Genomic DNA, 14372 nt, shown 5'->3' on the forward strand with positions numbered 1-14372 from the left:
TTTGAGTCTTCAAATTGCGGAAAAACACAGGCCTGGTACTGCCAAACATTCATTTGTGAGGCTAAACGCAAGCATGTGTCTTTCCCAATGATTTAGTCTTGCATAGTTGAGGTTAAAGGCCTATTTACACCGAGAGCGACATGACAAAACATCAGAATAAAACAGCTTTTACATGCCCCTAGTACTCTGTAATGCTTGTTTTAGATGACCTATAATATGAAAGACAAATATTACTCCAAAACCTATTTTAACTGCGAAAAAATGTCCTGAAAAAAACAGTCTATTATATAAATATATAATAATGGACACACACACACACACACACACACACACACACACACACACACACACACACACACACACACACACACAGTATAATAACTATTTAATTATTTACGCAATGCCACGTTCGGAATGTTATGAAAACTTTACATAATAAAGACGTAAAAATGTTCTGTATTCCTTAAAACATTTTTAAACTACATACAAAATGCACAAGTTCTAAAAAGAAAACATGCAATTATTATCGCTATGATTTTTGTTTATCACTACCCTCACTAAATTTAGTATGAATATATATTTCAAAATTCTGGGCCAAAACCGAAAGAGAAAATTATGGTACCGATTGGCTGAAAACGGAAACCGGAAATGCTTTGCGATGCTTATTTATTATTTTATTAAATGATATAGAGTGATTTTGTAAGACAAGATTTTGTAACACAGTTTTAATGATACTGACTAAAAAATAAATAAAAACACAAGGACATTAGGTAAAAGCATTAGGGAAATTTGGCCGCATTGGCATTTTTAGTTTTTATCCGTGGCCAAATTTGTGTATATATATATATATATATATATATATATATATATATATATATATATATATATATATATATATATATAGACAAAGAGAAGTGAACATACTGACAAATAACAGCGTGCAATAAAAACACAGTGTAAAGTATATCCCAAACTGTGTAAAAAAAAAAACAAGATTATATTATCAGTATTTTATTACAATAATAATGTAATACTGGTCACAAAATGAGGAGTTATTACATTACCCTCAGTGTGCAATGATGTGTATGAAAGTAAGACGAAAGTCTTACGAGTCAGAGCTCAAAGGAGCACTTTGTGATTTTTGGCTCAAGCTTCCGAGATAAAGCGAGTTTCAGGGAATGCTTTTATCTTCTGCAAATGACATTACCGAAGACCAGCCGGATCATCACTGAACGCTGCGGTGGAGGAGAACTTAGAGAACATGATGTTTTCATAATACATCTCACTGGCACTGAATCTATTTATCTAAGCCCTTTTTATCTTCTAGGACAAGAAGTATCATTCGCACCTGCAGCAACTTGGAGCAATCTGAACTTGTTTTTTTGCAACCTTTTCTCGTTCCAGAAAGTTTACTTTTAACAAAATAAAAAATTACTGGATCATTTTCACTGCACGAACCAGTCACGCATTGATATAAACGGGTCTGGAGAGCTACTGGCTCAGAAGTATGCGGACTGTCTGGTTCTATATTTTAGCAACACTGCCACTTGCTTTCAGCAAGGAAAGCATACAGCAGAAACTCAGTAGGAGTCATATGTGACCGTTTAATGGGATTTTGTCAAAGGGAACAGGAGAATCGTTGACAGCGGGGCTGGGGATTTGTGAATGACAGGTGTTCCACTTCTGAGGAGGTCTGCAGAGCCTTCTGTGGAGTTTTGAGGGCACTGCTTTTGAAGCTGCTCATCAGTGCCGCGTACAAACAGATAGAAATGAAAATGATTTGAGAGTGTTGACTGAGAGTCTGACTATGTCTGGTTTTAATGGAGCAATCACTTTGTCCTTGTGTGAAGATCCAAATTGTAGAGATAGCTCATTCAAAAACAAGCAAAAAAAAAACTTTCTCCTGAGAACACAATAAACATATTTTGAAACACGCCTCTTTTTTCTTTTTCTTTCTTTCTTGTCAAAACAACGGGATGGGTGTGATCTTTTCCAAAGTCGGGCCAGGACAAATGTTAAATTGTTCCTATCGTGGATTTTTGAAACTGACCTTTCAAGCAGTTTGTAACACAGATCCGACCCTAAGCGATTAAAACTAGTTATCGTTTTAAACAAATGTTGAAGTTAACATGAAACGCATTGCCCTCCGACTTCTTGGTCTTTTTGCGTTGGTCTGAATGAAAATGCATATTAATTCTTGGCCACTAGGGGCAGATTTTGGAGCGGTTTCCCTAGTAACAGTGTGAACAAAGCAGCAGTGCACTCACAGACGATTTTTAGACATTAAAATTTTAGAAAAAATTATCATTGAACGAATCAATGCATATTATAAGACAATGAAAGTGTTTTTTTTTTACTTTACATGCGTGTCAACCTGTTGTCGGGGTCTCCCGAAACCAAAAGATGAACCTTTCGTTACCAATAACTAATTATCAACCTCAACACAAGTGGCTTAACGGTAACCCGTGTCCTACCTGTGCGTGTTTGAGAGGGGTGAGGTGGACCAAGAGCCATCGGTCTGACCCAACTCCCCGGAGACCCAGTCCAGCAGCACTGCAGATCCCCGCTCCTTCGACTTTGCCAGCAAAGGCTCATCGAAATAAATAGACTAAAAGCATTAAAAGCAAATCAGCAATCACCACTGAGGCCTATTAAACATCGCTTACGTTGTTACGGTACGTACCGTGTACGTAGGTAAAGTCTTGAGGCTGCCTGCTTCGGGTTTGTGGGTGAAGGGACCGTCCAAAACTCCTTTTCTGAGCATGTGCAGAAGAAGCCGGGCGTACATGTTACGGTTTTTTCTTCCAGTCAGTCCAGAGCCACAGATCTCAGGATCGCACAGCGTTTTAACCCACAGTGCACACCGCTGCCGCTCTGATGGGCAAACGTGCTTGTGTAAGTTTTCAAGTGGAATGTTCTTTATCTGTAGCCTTTGCAAATGACAGAGCTCTCTCTCTGTCTATATCCTCACCTGTCTTGTCGGTAAGCTTAAGCACATATGGTTTCATGTCCACTAGGTAATGATCAAACTCAGAGTCCAGAATGCCAAAACAGTCCTGATCACTCATGTTGCTCCTGAATGCATGAAAATACTAATTAAAACAACGTGCAGTTTATTGCATCCATACTGAATTGCAGGTATGCATTTTTGGTAGGTTTTAGCTAATTATCATGGTTTGAAAACAATCATAAATGACAGACGTGCCATTATTTGTCAACATACAGCACGCAGCCAATAACACGTGAATACATAATTAGTAACACTTATATGACGTAACACGATAGTTTATATTAAATCATAATTTATAGATACATAATCATCATTTTTTGTTAGCTCACCGGTTAGCAGAACTCATTCAGAAATATTGACGAGCGCTACTACGGCTTAACGTTTTACAAAGTGCCAATGTAAACGTAAGTATTATCGAAAACGTAAGTCTACGGTAAATATTTGTTGGGCGCTAAATCATTTTGAATAATAATAATAATTTCTTCGTGTGGTGTCATCTGCAGCTGTGATTGTGCGCTGTTGCTCCACTTGTTGCTACTACTTTACGCTCCCAAACGGTTTCAAACTGACAAACTGTGAAGTCACATATCAAGCACGCATTTGATGTTTCAAAATAAAAGTCTCACATAACGGCAGTCGTATCTGTCAGCGATATACTTTGTAAATGTTACTTTTTTGCACAATTTAACTTTTTTATTGCAATCTGAGATTCAAACTCAACTTCATTACGTATTTGTTTTACAGCATTAGAGGACTTGTACTATGAATATTGTTTTCTATATATTTTCTCCTGACTGCTAAACAACATTTAGTCACATACTTGCAACAGCTTGTGCGTTGCAGATTTAAATTTCATAAATATGATTCACACTTAGAAAACTTCATTTAGTTGTTATCTCTATTTTATGTCTTCTACGATGCGATGTCAAAGAACTTACGCTTTTAATTTGAAGAACGCTATTCCTCATTGCAGAGGAAAAGAGCTTATTATTTCTGGCTTCATTCCGTTCGTCACTACAAGCGTTTCCGTTTCCTAGCAACCGTAAAATTGCAGGTGAAACAAACCCAAGTAGTTTGGGTTTGTTACTTTGATATCCAGAGTACTTAATTAATTAATTAATTAATTTCTAAACGATTAATTGCATTTATTAAAAAAAGTTTAAAGCAGTTAGTTATAGTTCTAAATTTAATTACCAACTTTACAGTCTTGTTGACCCGTTTGCAGGCATTCAACTTGTCAAAGCCTACTAACTCATCGATAAATATATTAACTTAAATTAACCAAAACAGTTAAATGAATTCCAGTGTTTGTAAAAATCCAATTCTACAATGACGTTTACTTATTTTATGATATACATACAAAATAATAGAAAATAAATATTAACTATCCATATATGTTTGAAACCATCAAATAAATAAAAATAACACAAATAAATAAAATAATGAATTTTTTTTTTTTTTTTTTTTTTTTTTTTTTTTTTTTTGCAATAGTGCTCATATGTGACCCTGAAACTCAAAACCAGTCAAAACAAGCAGCCCAGGCATATTTGTAGCAACAGCCAACAATAAATTGCATGGGTCCGAATTATAGATTTTTCTTTTATACCAAAAATCACTAGGATATTAAGTGCAGAACATGTTCCATGAAGACATTTTGTGAAAAGCCTAATTTTAATTAGTAATATTCGCTGCTATGCTTTTTTCCCCCCTCAATATTTGTTTATTTATGTATATGCGTAGTTGTATGTCGACCAAATATTGTCCTATCCTAACAAAACATCAACGGAAAGGCAGTTTATTCAGCTTTCGGGCAACGTATGCAACCTATGATTGGTTTTGTGGTCACGCTATAGCCTAAGTACAAGTATCACGCACAAAAAAAAAAGAGTTTTCTAACGGCCATCCGGATGACGCGTGTCCGGTTTTCGTCCACTGGGTGGCGCCCCACGCCCTCGCACTGAGTGACGAGCGGACGGGCGCGATGGAGAGCGTTGACGTCAGCGTAAGCGAGAGAGGCGCGCGGTAACAAGAGAGCGGCAGCCGAGCGCGTACAGTAGACGCGTCGACTCGCGCAGCGGAGGAGACACGCACCTGAGGAGTAGCGGCGCGATGGCCGATCATCTGATACAGATCAATGACTCTTCCGCCGCCGTCAATCGATTCGCGCGGAAAGGAGCTCTGCGACAGAAGAACGTGCACGAAGTTAAAAACCACAAATTTATCGCGCGATTCTTCAAGCAGCCCACATTCTGCAGCCACTGCACCGACTTTATCTGGTAACACGCTCTGCATTCAGTGCTCATGCGTTACGCGCCAAACTTTGACATATTGCAGTCTTGAATGTTTAGTCGGACAGCTAACAATCATTTCTTACTTTCTTATTTCTTACTTACATGTTGTGCTTGAACTAAGAAAAAAGTCTCTATTTATGTGGCGTAAAATAATTTGAAATTAACTGGATGACCATCTTAACGTGACTTCCAAGAAAAAAAATGTGAATATGTTTTGACAGGCGTCCATAACCTCTTAATTTTTGCGTCTTCCCTGTAACACAGAGAAAAAAAAGATACTTTAATATTAAAAATATCCGCTTTTTTTAGTAGTTCCACGCACTTTATTTCGTCACAGAGTGTTTTGTGTAATTTCAACATTTATTGTTTTCATTCATTAGTATTCCAGCAGGCTTATATGCTGTTATGGTCATAGGTGGTAATGATAATAATGTTTGATTTCAAAGTTAGATTTGAGTTACAGGTGATAGTAATCGCCGCACATTCAGAAAACCTTTTAATGAAACTGGATTTGCTGAACAGATGTTCGGTGGTGTTTTAATTCCTAAATCCAGTTTTAATACCCTTCGACCTTTGCCGTCGTCGAGGTTAAATAGTTTATTTTGTGCATTTAAAAAATTAGGGGGGAAAAGCGTTTTAGGATCGAGTTATATTTTGCAGCTTTGTCACTAACTCGTTTTTTTTCTGTTTTTTTTTTTTAAATGCAACTCTACAGGGGATTTGGAAAGCAAGGCTTCCAGTGCCAAGGTACTGTGTGTGTGTGTGTGTGTGTGTGTGTGTGTGTGTGTGCGCGTGCTTTAGTGGGAGGTTGTGGATGAGTGTCATGATTCTGTCACTGATGCTGTGCTCGTGTATTGAGGTTCACCAGGGTTTACTGCCCTATTCTACATCGCTGTAAATGAGGACGTTGAGTACAAACATGTTCCGTTTATTTCATCATTGCGCCATTAAGGAACGCATCATCTGGATAATGTGGAAAAGGGCTGGCCTTGCCAGAGCTCTGGTGTTTTTTCCGTAAGGGTCTTTGTCGAATTTGTTTCAATTTTGGCTCCGCCTTTGTCGTCGTTGGCTTCTGATGAACGGCAGATCCCCAATCTGAATGGGTTTTGAAGAACACTGTACGGCCGAAGTAAACTACTTATCCAGTTGCGCCTACTGTTCTGACAATATCTCCGCAAACCTGGGAAGCTGGAGTAAAGCGCTTGATCTCCGTTCCTGCTTTATCAAATGACTAAAATTGATCGGATCTTTCACGGAAAACTTCACTTCAGCAAAGTTTGTAGCATTAGCCAGATGTAGCTTCAAAAAAAATGATTTGGCACGAAGCCTTTCCAAGTAGGTCAAAAGAAAAAGATGCCAGGTAAGCAGTCTTAATTCTCAAGTTCCCTTGACTACTAGACCGTGTCCTAACCAGGTGTGACAAATCAAGCAATTTGTCTCTGCCCCGCTGAAAGTGAAGTGCTGGGTAATGCGACAGCAAATCAAATCATATTTGATGTATAATATACAGTTATGTGCATTCAAATGGACATCTCATTTGGACGGTGAGATTTCCAATCGGGACAGGGCTGACAGTGCAACACTCCGGAAATAGAAATGGCCAGCATTTCATTCATCCAGAACTTCATCCATTCTCAAGGTATTACATCGGGATCTTCAACCCTAAATATACCTGAACCGGTAGGCAAGTTTTTTAGGGTTTTTGTTGGAGCAAAGTCTTCAGGACGGTGAACTTTCCAAGAGTTGGGTTAAAACCTTGACTTGCTGCAGCAATAACTCAATAATCAATAATTAGGATATTTACATGACAGTTGACGATGCCGGTTTCTAAAAAGTATCTTTTCATGTTGGCTCTTGGGAATCATTGAGCAGAACTGCGGGATGTCATAAGAGCTGGCAGACTCAGATGGTCACAGATGGCAAAGGTATCTTGTGTATCGTGTTTGTGTATCTTCCTGTCAACTGGACATTTGCCATGGAAGACGGTCAAGTCTTTGAGGATGTGTGGGTACATCCATGAATATATTTCCAAAGACCTCTGCAGTGTTGGACCAGAGACATCGTTTACACGAGTACATAAGCACAAAGGTCAAGGCATTGTAAGCTTGCAGTACATTCGGTCCATCTCGTATTTCATAGGTCTTTTTTCTGGTCTGTGCGGCTAAAGATGCTTTAGTTTAAAAAATTTGCAGCATTCTATAATAAGAAGAAGCTTATTGAAAAATCTTTTTTTTTGTAGAAACATTGAATTTTTTCGTAGAAGACAAGAATGCAAACTTTTTTGCCATCAAATGGACTCTTGAACGTGCTGATTCCTGTTGAAATTTTACATTCAAATTTGTGCAGATCGATTTACACTGTGTTCTGGTGTAAACACAATCTTTACGTCTAGCTTAATGTAAAGTGAAACATGGTGACCCATACTCAGAATTTGAACATACACCAAGTCCAGTGGGCAGCCATATTGCTTCCTTGCTCTTGATCTCGCCTGTATTAAGGGGGAAGAGGGAGCCGGTTACTTACTCTCCACACCTACAATACGTGCCAGACTTGAGACTCAAACCCACAACATTCTGTTTGCAAGTCCAACTCCCTAACCATTAGTTAACTGCCCCGACGTGTGTTCAGTTTTCAAATGTACACATACTTTGCTTGCTTGCCGTTAATTGCATTATATAACTCACAGAAAATATGGTACTTATGTAATAGTTCATTTATGATCTAACGAAGCATCTGACTTACGAATTGTACGTTACGAAACTCGGCGACACGTGAAATCAGTCCCATGTAGCTGGAAGCTCTTGAGTATGTTTGGGTTTCTTAATCACATACATAAATCACCGTCAGCCTATAAGCAGGCATCGAGACGAAGGTTATTTAAGAGGCGTCACTGTCCCTTGTATTAGAGCTTTCGGCGGGCACGTTTCTTACTAAAGCAACCCTGTCATAGCTGCTTCCTGTTTCCAAGCACCTACCACATGGTTACATAGTCTGACTCCCTAATTAAGTGTCATTGCAGTCAGCATGTGTTGCTCCAGACGGCTCTAACCTCCGTCCGTGCAGTAACCTGCCTGTCTGCATCTACTTCTTCACTGGAGAATGCGCTGCATGCAGAGAAGCGAGGACAGCATGATGACACGAAGAAAACTGGCTAAAGCAAGCACGTTAGCACGCTCTGAACAGGCTGAGAGTGGGGCCGTTGGTGAGCTCACAGATGGCTTCTCTGATGGATGGTCGGCCGTGGGAGCTGGTTGGTGTGCAGTGGAGTGGGAAGCGAACATGAGGGCCAGGCCAGAGAGTGCATGTTCTTGGAAGCATTAGGGAGATGTGTAATGGTGTGTGACAATGAAAAGGCTTCTGATACCTGACCAAGAGCTTTGAGACTCGCGACGAGGTACACCAAACCTGTGCTCACCTGCGTTCTCAGCACGCTGCTCCAAAACTGCTAGTGCGAGATGAATGAGGTATCCTTAATAAGGCCAGTGTCTGAATTCATGAAAAAGCCCTATTATTGTTGTTGTTTGCATTATACAGTATTTTAGATATATGTAGGATTTTCTCAAAAGTAAAATATAGACTCAAAAATAATGCCTCTCAATAAGTGTATTTTATTTCTCATTGAATTCTTCTGTTGCTGTACTCGGCATGGTTCTGGATCACAACCTTGGGCTAGTTGTTCGGACACAAAAACTATTTTCTAATGCCGCCATTGCCTTGTTGATTGCTTTCTGTAACTGGACAGATTGCTAGGCATCGCAATTATGCTTTTATAATGACACGTAATTATTGTTTATTAGCTAACTAGACTGTGGATGGCCAAACTCCCCTTGCAAATTGCAGACAGTCATCTGATTATTAGAGTAACTATTTGTTTATATACGCCAAAATGCTACTAATGAATGATTAACGGAGTATTTGAAAAACAAATGTTTGCAAAACTCTTCTGAGCTTGCGTTGGAGGGGACGAGTTTGAATCTTGTATTTGCAAACAGTTACCGAAAAGCCTGCGTGGTTCACCTTTAAAGAGCCTTTCACAAGTAGACCGCTGCATTCATTCGCTCTTTCTAGTGTGTTTGTGCTGGTATTGAATGAGTTCTGTGTAGGCACTGTCATACAGTGAATGCTGTCTGTATTATAAATAATTTAAACCAACCCAACCATTAATGTAATGTTGTGCATCATTCCATTTATATTTGCTTTCAGGGGCATGCAAAACTACTGAAATGCAATCTAGGATAAAGAATGAATTACTGTAGTACAGTCAGAGAAATGCATCTGACTCTTGACCGCACACACGGACCTGTCCTCAGTGCTAACTGTTCACTGGTTTCAGCTGGTATAGCTAGTGTTTCACTGCTTTTAAGCGGTCTACCTACCTGAGCACCCAGAACCTCTCTGAGACTAAACGGACAAGTCTGGGACCACCAAAATGGTCTAGTCTGAATTAAGCTGCTTCTTTTTAGCAGGGATGACAGACAGACAGACACCAGCTGCTGCTCTCCACCCTCGCTCTACCTACAGTGACCTCTTGAGAGAGCACTAACTGGTGTGTGGTGCTCATGGGTACTGTGCTGTATTCTGTTGCAGATCATTAGGAATATGATGAGAATCCCTGTTTAGCCTCAGTACTCTCTGAAAATAAAAATGTCAATGGTAATTTTCTATGGGCTCTTCTGTGGAGAGAATATTTGATTTTGCCCAATTTTCTCTCTTACTCTTCTCCTCTTTGCTCTAAAACAGTCAGGATTAAGTATAATTACAATATCATCATTTGAACGTAATATGTCTTCCTGAAGAAATACAGATACCCCTCGTTACCTGAAGTAGTTGACTTTACTAGAAAATTGTGCTGGGACCAGTTACCTTAAATCATTCGAGCTTTGACACAAGGTAAATCTAAACAGATGAAGTTGTATTAACGTAGAACCTTAATTGCATGTAGTGGACAAATCAAGTAGTACATAGATTCATATTAGCAGGGTTCTTCAAATCTGGCTGAGATTTTCAAATGTCCCTAAAGATAGTGATTAGCGTGCTTAGGTGTGTTTGAATAGGGTAAGAGCTAAACTCTGCTGGGAAGTGGATCCCGTGTGCCAGATGGTCTTGTCCCGATGGGTCTTCATAGGGGATCTGTCTCTGGGGCTCATCCATTTAACGTCCACCAAATATTTTCATTATGCATAACATGTAAATCCTGTTGTGGCACATGAACCCAATTAAATGTAAATAAGAACAGATACATTCATTATACTGCATTATGCTTGAATCTATCCTCCTAATAAGCGAGCGAGACATAAATATTAGCAACCTAGTCTACAGTAATTACCTTTAAATGAAATGGAAGTTTAAATCGTTTCTTGCCAGAAGCAACGTGGGTTAGATCAACAACTGCAAATGCAATAATTGTCTGCACCTCAAGCAATATTCTTTAATATTTTTCAAGCCCTCCCCTCCTAACTTTTCACCATCTAATCAATTCCATATGGATAAAATTAAGTCCTGCTTTCTTTTTCTCACTGAATGCAGAAATGAAATAAGTTAGAGACAAGGCCGTTTGGGAGCACACAACCTTCTCGTCGTTCTCTTTCCAAATTTGGCTCTGTTTTGTCTGGGTTTCTCTTCTTCAAGGGTCAGTGCTAACAGTTCTGTCATCACCACTGCGCTGTTAACAGCATAGCTTTGTGTCTGCCCTCTTCATCACTGGCACAGAATAAATCAGCCGGCTAATGCAGATGTTCTGCCCGTCTCTTCATCGTCTCTTTCGGGCCTTTGAAGTCAGGTGCCACTTTATCTGGAGAGTCTTGCCATGTCCAGAAGTGAAGAGAGCGACGCTGTGACTGAAGGGTGAGCTTGAACGAGCCGGTGGAGATATTAAGCCGCTGGCAAGGGGAACGTAAACAGTCTGACAGCTGCGGTTTGAGTTGACGGGGCGGGAGCGGTGGAAAACAGAAGTGGATGTTTTCGTCACAGAGTGAGCAGTAGCAGAACGCAGGCTGACACGGTAACGGTTGCTGTTTCTGAGGGTCTGGAAGATTTCCCTCGCTATCTCTGTTTGAGTTGGCCTTTCGAAGAACCGTTGAAAAAAAGATTACGCATCAGATAAGAGCACATGCGCCCAAATGTCAGACTCATGAAACGGTTCATGTCTTTGTTTATGTGCCTGAAAGGAATCTCTTTATTGTTCACAGTGAAAATCCCTAACCCTTAGCAACAGACCCACCTACTTAGTACAAACGTACACGATTCGAGTAAATGCCGTTCTTTTTGAACTTTCTGTATATCAAAGGCGAAGTGTCATGGTGTCCATTAATAAGAAATGTTTCTTGAGCAGCGAATCAACATATTAGAATGAAGAATTAGAGTGATTTTTGGTCAAATAAATGTAGCCCTAGAAAATGAATTAATAAATAAATACAAATTACCGACCCCAAAACTTTTCTGCAGTGTCTCTGTAGTATACAGTAACTTTTTTATTTTAAAAAGTTTTTGTTTTTGTCCATTGAACTGAGCAGCTATACCGCATATGGAAAACGCGTGCATTTGAGCTATTTGTTTCATTTGAAGTGGCAGAAATGTATTTTAGCGCAACTGAAGTGTTTATGTGTCTGCTTGTTCCAGCCGTCTCTCCTCAGCAGTATGCTAATGAGTTTCATTTGAACGTCTATCTTCAGAGGCCTCTGCCAAATTAAGAGCACTTGCACCGCTCTGCTGCACTTCCTGTTTGCTTTGATGTCTCTCAGAGCCGTACCCTCTATTACCACATCCCTCTGTCAGATATCCCAAACGCTGTGCGCCACAGCAGACAAGGCTTGTGGGAAGGATTTTGAAGACAGGGCTGACACCTTACAGCGACGTTAGCCCCGTTGTGAGAGCAGGCCTAAATTCGTTCAGTTGTTTCGTGAACACATATGATGACTTACAGTTGTCATGAGGTTGCCTTTGTTGTGACAGCGAAGCTTCATTTCCAAATGTGTTTGAGATCCGAGATGCGACTGAGATGCGTTACCGCATTACTTGGATTACTTCTCAAAAGAATCAAAAGTTCTTCTATCGTTTCAGAAATGTAAATAAGGTGTCTAAATAATATATTTCATCCTGTATATATATATATATATATATATATATATATATATATATATATATATATATATATATATATATATATATATATATATATATAGTTCAGGTCTCTTGTGAGTTGTCTTTTATATGGATATATAATGTTGTGTTAATACATTACGTTGGTGTCTTGATGAATGGTCGCAGAGCTTGGCTGTTGTCGTGTTGAGCTTTCCATTGTAGTGTAGGAGGGGAGCACTTCACCTCATCTCAGAGTACAGCTGAGCTCATTAACCAATCAGCCAGCAGAAGTGAGGGGGCGGCGAACACGAGCTGTGAGGAGAACGTGAAACAATAAACACGTTACACAACGGCCTGCGCTCCTTCTCAGAAGTGGAACTCTTAAGATGGCTCGCCACGTTATTACTTACAGTTAATAGTAGGGTTTTCTGTGCCCTTGCAATGCAGAATAACGTTAGTTTGGCGTAGTGCTTCCTGCTGGGCGAACACAAGCGTACTGTAAATGACACTAGCTGTAGAAGTTAAACTGCACGGCTGCTGCAGAAGTTGATGTGGAAATGAGGCTGGAATTAACATGTCAGTTTAGACGGTTCAGAATAGGTTTGCTGACAGAGCAGTATTTATTTTTTTTTCATCCTTTATATGGTCTCCTACATTGGCGAAGACTTGAAGCATTGCTTCTCCCTGCCTCCATCTCCAATGTGTGACATCATGCACTAGCGACTAGCAAATTGAATTATAGCTCTGTACTCGGATAATCAAGCTAACAGCATGGAGCGAGCCAGGAGAGCATGCTCGATTTGGACATATTTCGCGGCAGATGCAATATTCTTATTTTCGTTACTTGTTAGGAAATAAAAAGTCACACACGGCGCTGTGTATCACTTCACTAAAGCCTCGTTTGCACTTTTGCCCGGCTCCGCAACTCAAGCTCTGCTCTGCACACACACCTGTCTCCATAAACGGACAAGACGTTCATACTTGTCGCGTTCGCCGTTGTACTATTGTTTGAAAAAGCACCGAATCTACGAGCATGCAGCACATCGAATAAAAGTCCAGTACCAATAAATGCCATAAACGTTGTTAGCTGGGAAGGATTTGTATGAAGGTATGAAAGTCATTCTTTTCTAGAGCAGTTTTCATGTTTTGTTAACAATTCATGAAAGTATTGTATTCTGTTCACCATAACTGTTGTTTCTTATAAACCAAAAATACCATGTTATGTTTTAGTTGTGTCGTTTTGCATGTTTAAATGACTGTGGTGGCTCAAACCAGCTTAATAGCAAAGGGCAGGATGCATTTACAATTAGCTTATTTACATTTGATACTAAACTGATGACACTGATGATGACAAAGTACCCTAACTAGAAATTAACATGTTCATTTTCTGGAGTTCTGGTGACTGTTGAGGCCATTTGAGTACCGTTAACTCATTGTCATGTTCAAGACACCAGTCTGAGATGATTTGCGCTTTATGGCATGGCACGTTATCCTGCTGGAATTAGCCATCAGAAGATGGGTACACTGTGGTCATAAGGGATGGACAGGGTCAGCAACAATACTCAGGTAGACTGTGGCATTGACTCAATGCTCAGTTGGTACTATTGGGCCCAAAATGTGCCAAGAAAATATTCTCCACACCATTACACCACCACCACCAGCCTGAGCCGTTGATACAAGGCACGATGGTTCCACGCTTTCACGCTTTGTTGATGCCAAATTCTGACCCTACCATCCGAATGTCGCAGCAGAAATCGAGACTCATCAGACCAGGCAACGTTTTCCCAATCTTCTATTGTCCAATTTTGGTTGAGCCTGTGCGAATTGTAGCCTCAGTTTCCTGTTTCAGTTTCAGAGATGCTCTTCTGCACACCTCGGGTTGTAACTGAGTGGTTATTTGAGTTACTGTTGCCTTTCTATCAGCGAGAACCAGTCTGGCCATTCTCCTCTGATCTCTGGCATCAACAAGGCATTTGCGCCCACAGAACTGC

At 40.0% G+C, this 14372-nt stretch overlaps 1 protein-coding gene and 1 pseudogene across 3 annotated transcripts in view; one reads left to right on the top strand and one right to left on the bottom strand.

The window, feature by feature from the left end:
• The window catches only part of cep112 (centrosomal protein 112), a 108839-nt gene extending 105275 nt beyond the window's left edge, over positions 1-3564 (bottom strand). For all 3 annotated transcript variants that reach the window (XM_043234530.1, XM_043234529.1, XM_043234531.1), the window contains exons 1-4: positions 3340-3564; positions 2972-3075; positions 2684-2874; positions 2475-2608 (exon numbers count right to left, since the gene is read on the bottom strand). In XM_043234530.1, the coding sequence (XP_043090465.1) occupies positions 2475-2608; positions 2684-2874; positions 2972-3075; positions 3340-3356 (446 nt within the window). In that variant the 5' untranslated portion in view covers positions 3357-3564. The remainder of the gene's footprint in view (positions 1-2474; positions 2609-2683; positions 2875-2971; positions 3076-3339) is intronic.
• A 1449-nt stretch (positions 3565-5013) lies between these two features.
• The window catches only part of LOC122341178, a 35688-nt pseudogene continuing 26329 nt past the window's right edge, over positions 5014-14372 (top strand).

The sequence above is a fragment of the Puntigrus tetrazona genome, unplaced genomic scaffold, assembly GCF_018831695.1.
Source record: "Puntigrus tetrazona isolate hp1 unplaced genomic scaffold, ASM1883169v1 S000001156, whole genome shotgun sequence".
In the NCBI taxonomy this organism is placed as follows: domain Eukaryota; kingdom Metazoa; phylum Chordata; class Actinopteri; order Cypriniformes; family Cyprinidae; genus Puntigrus; species Puntigrus tetrazona.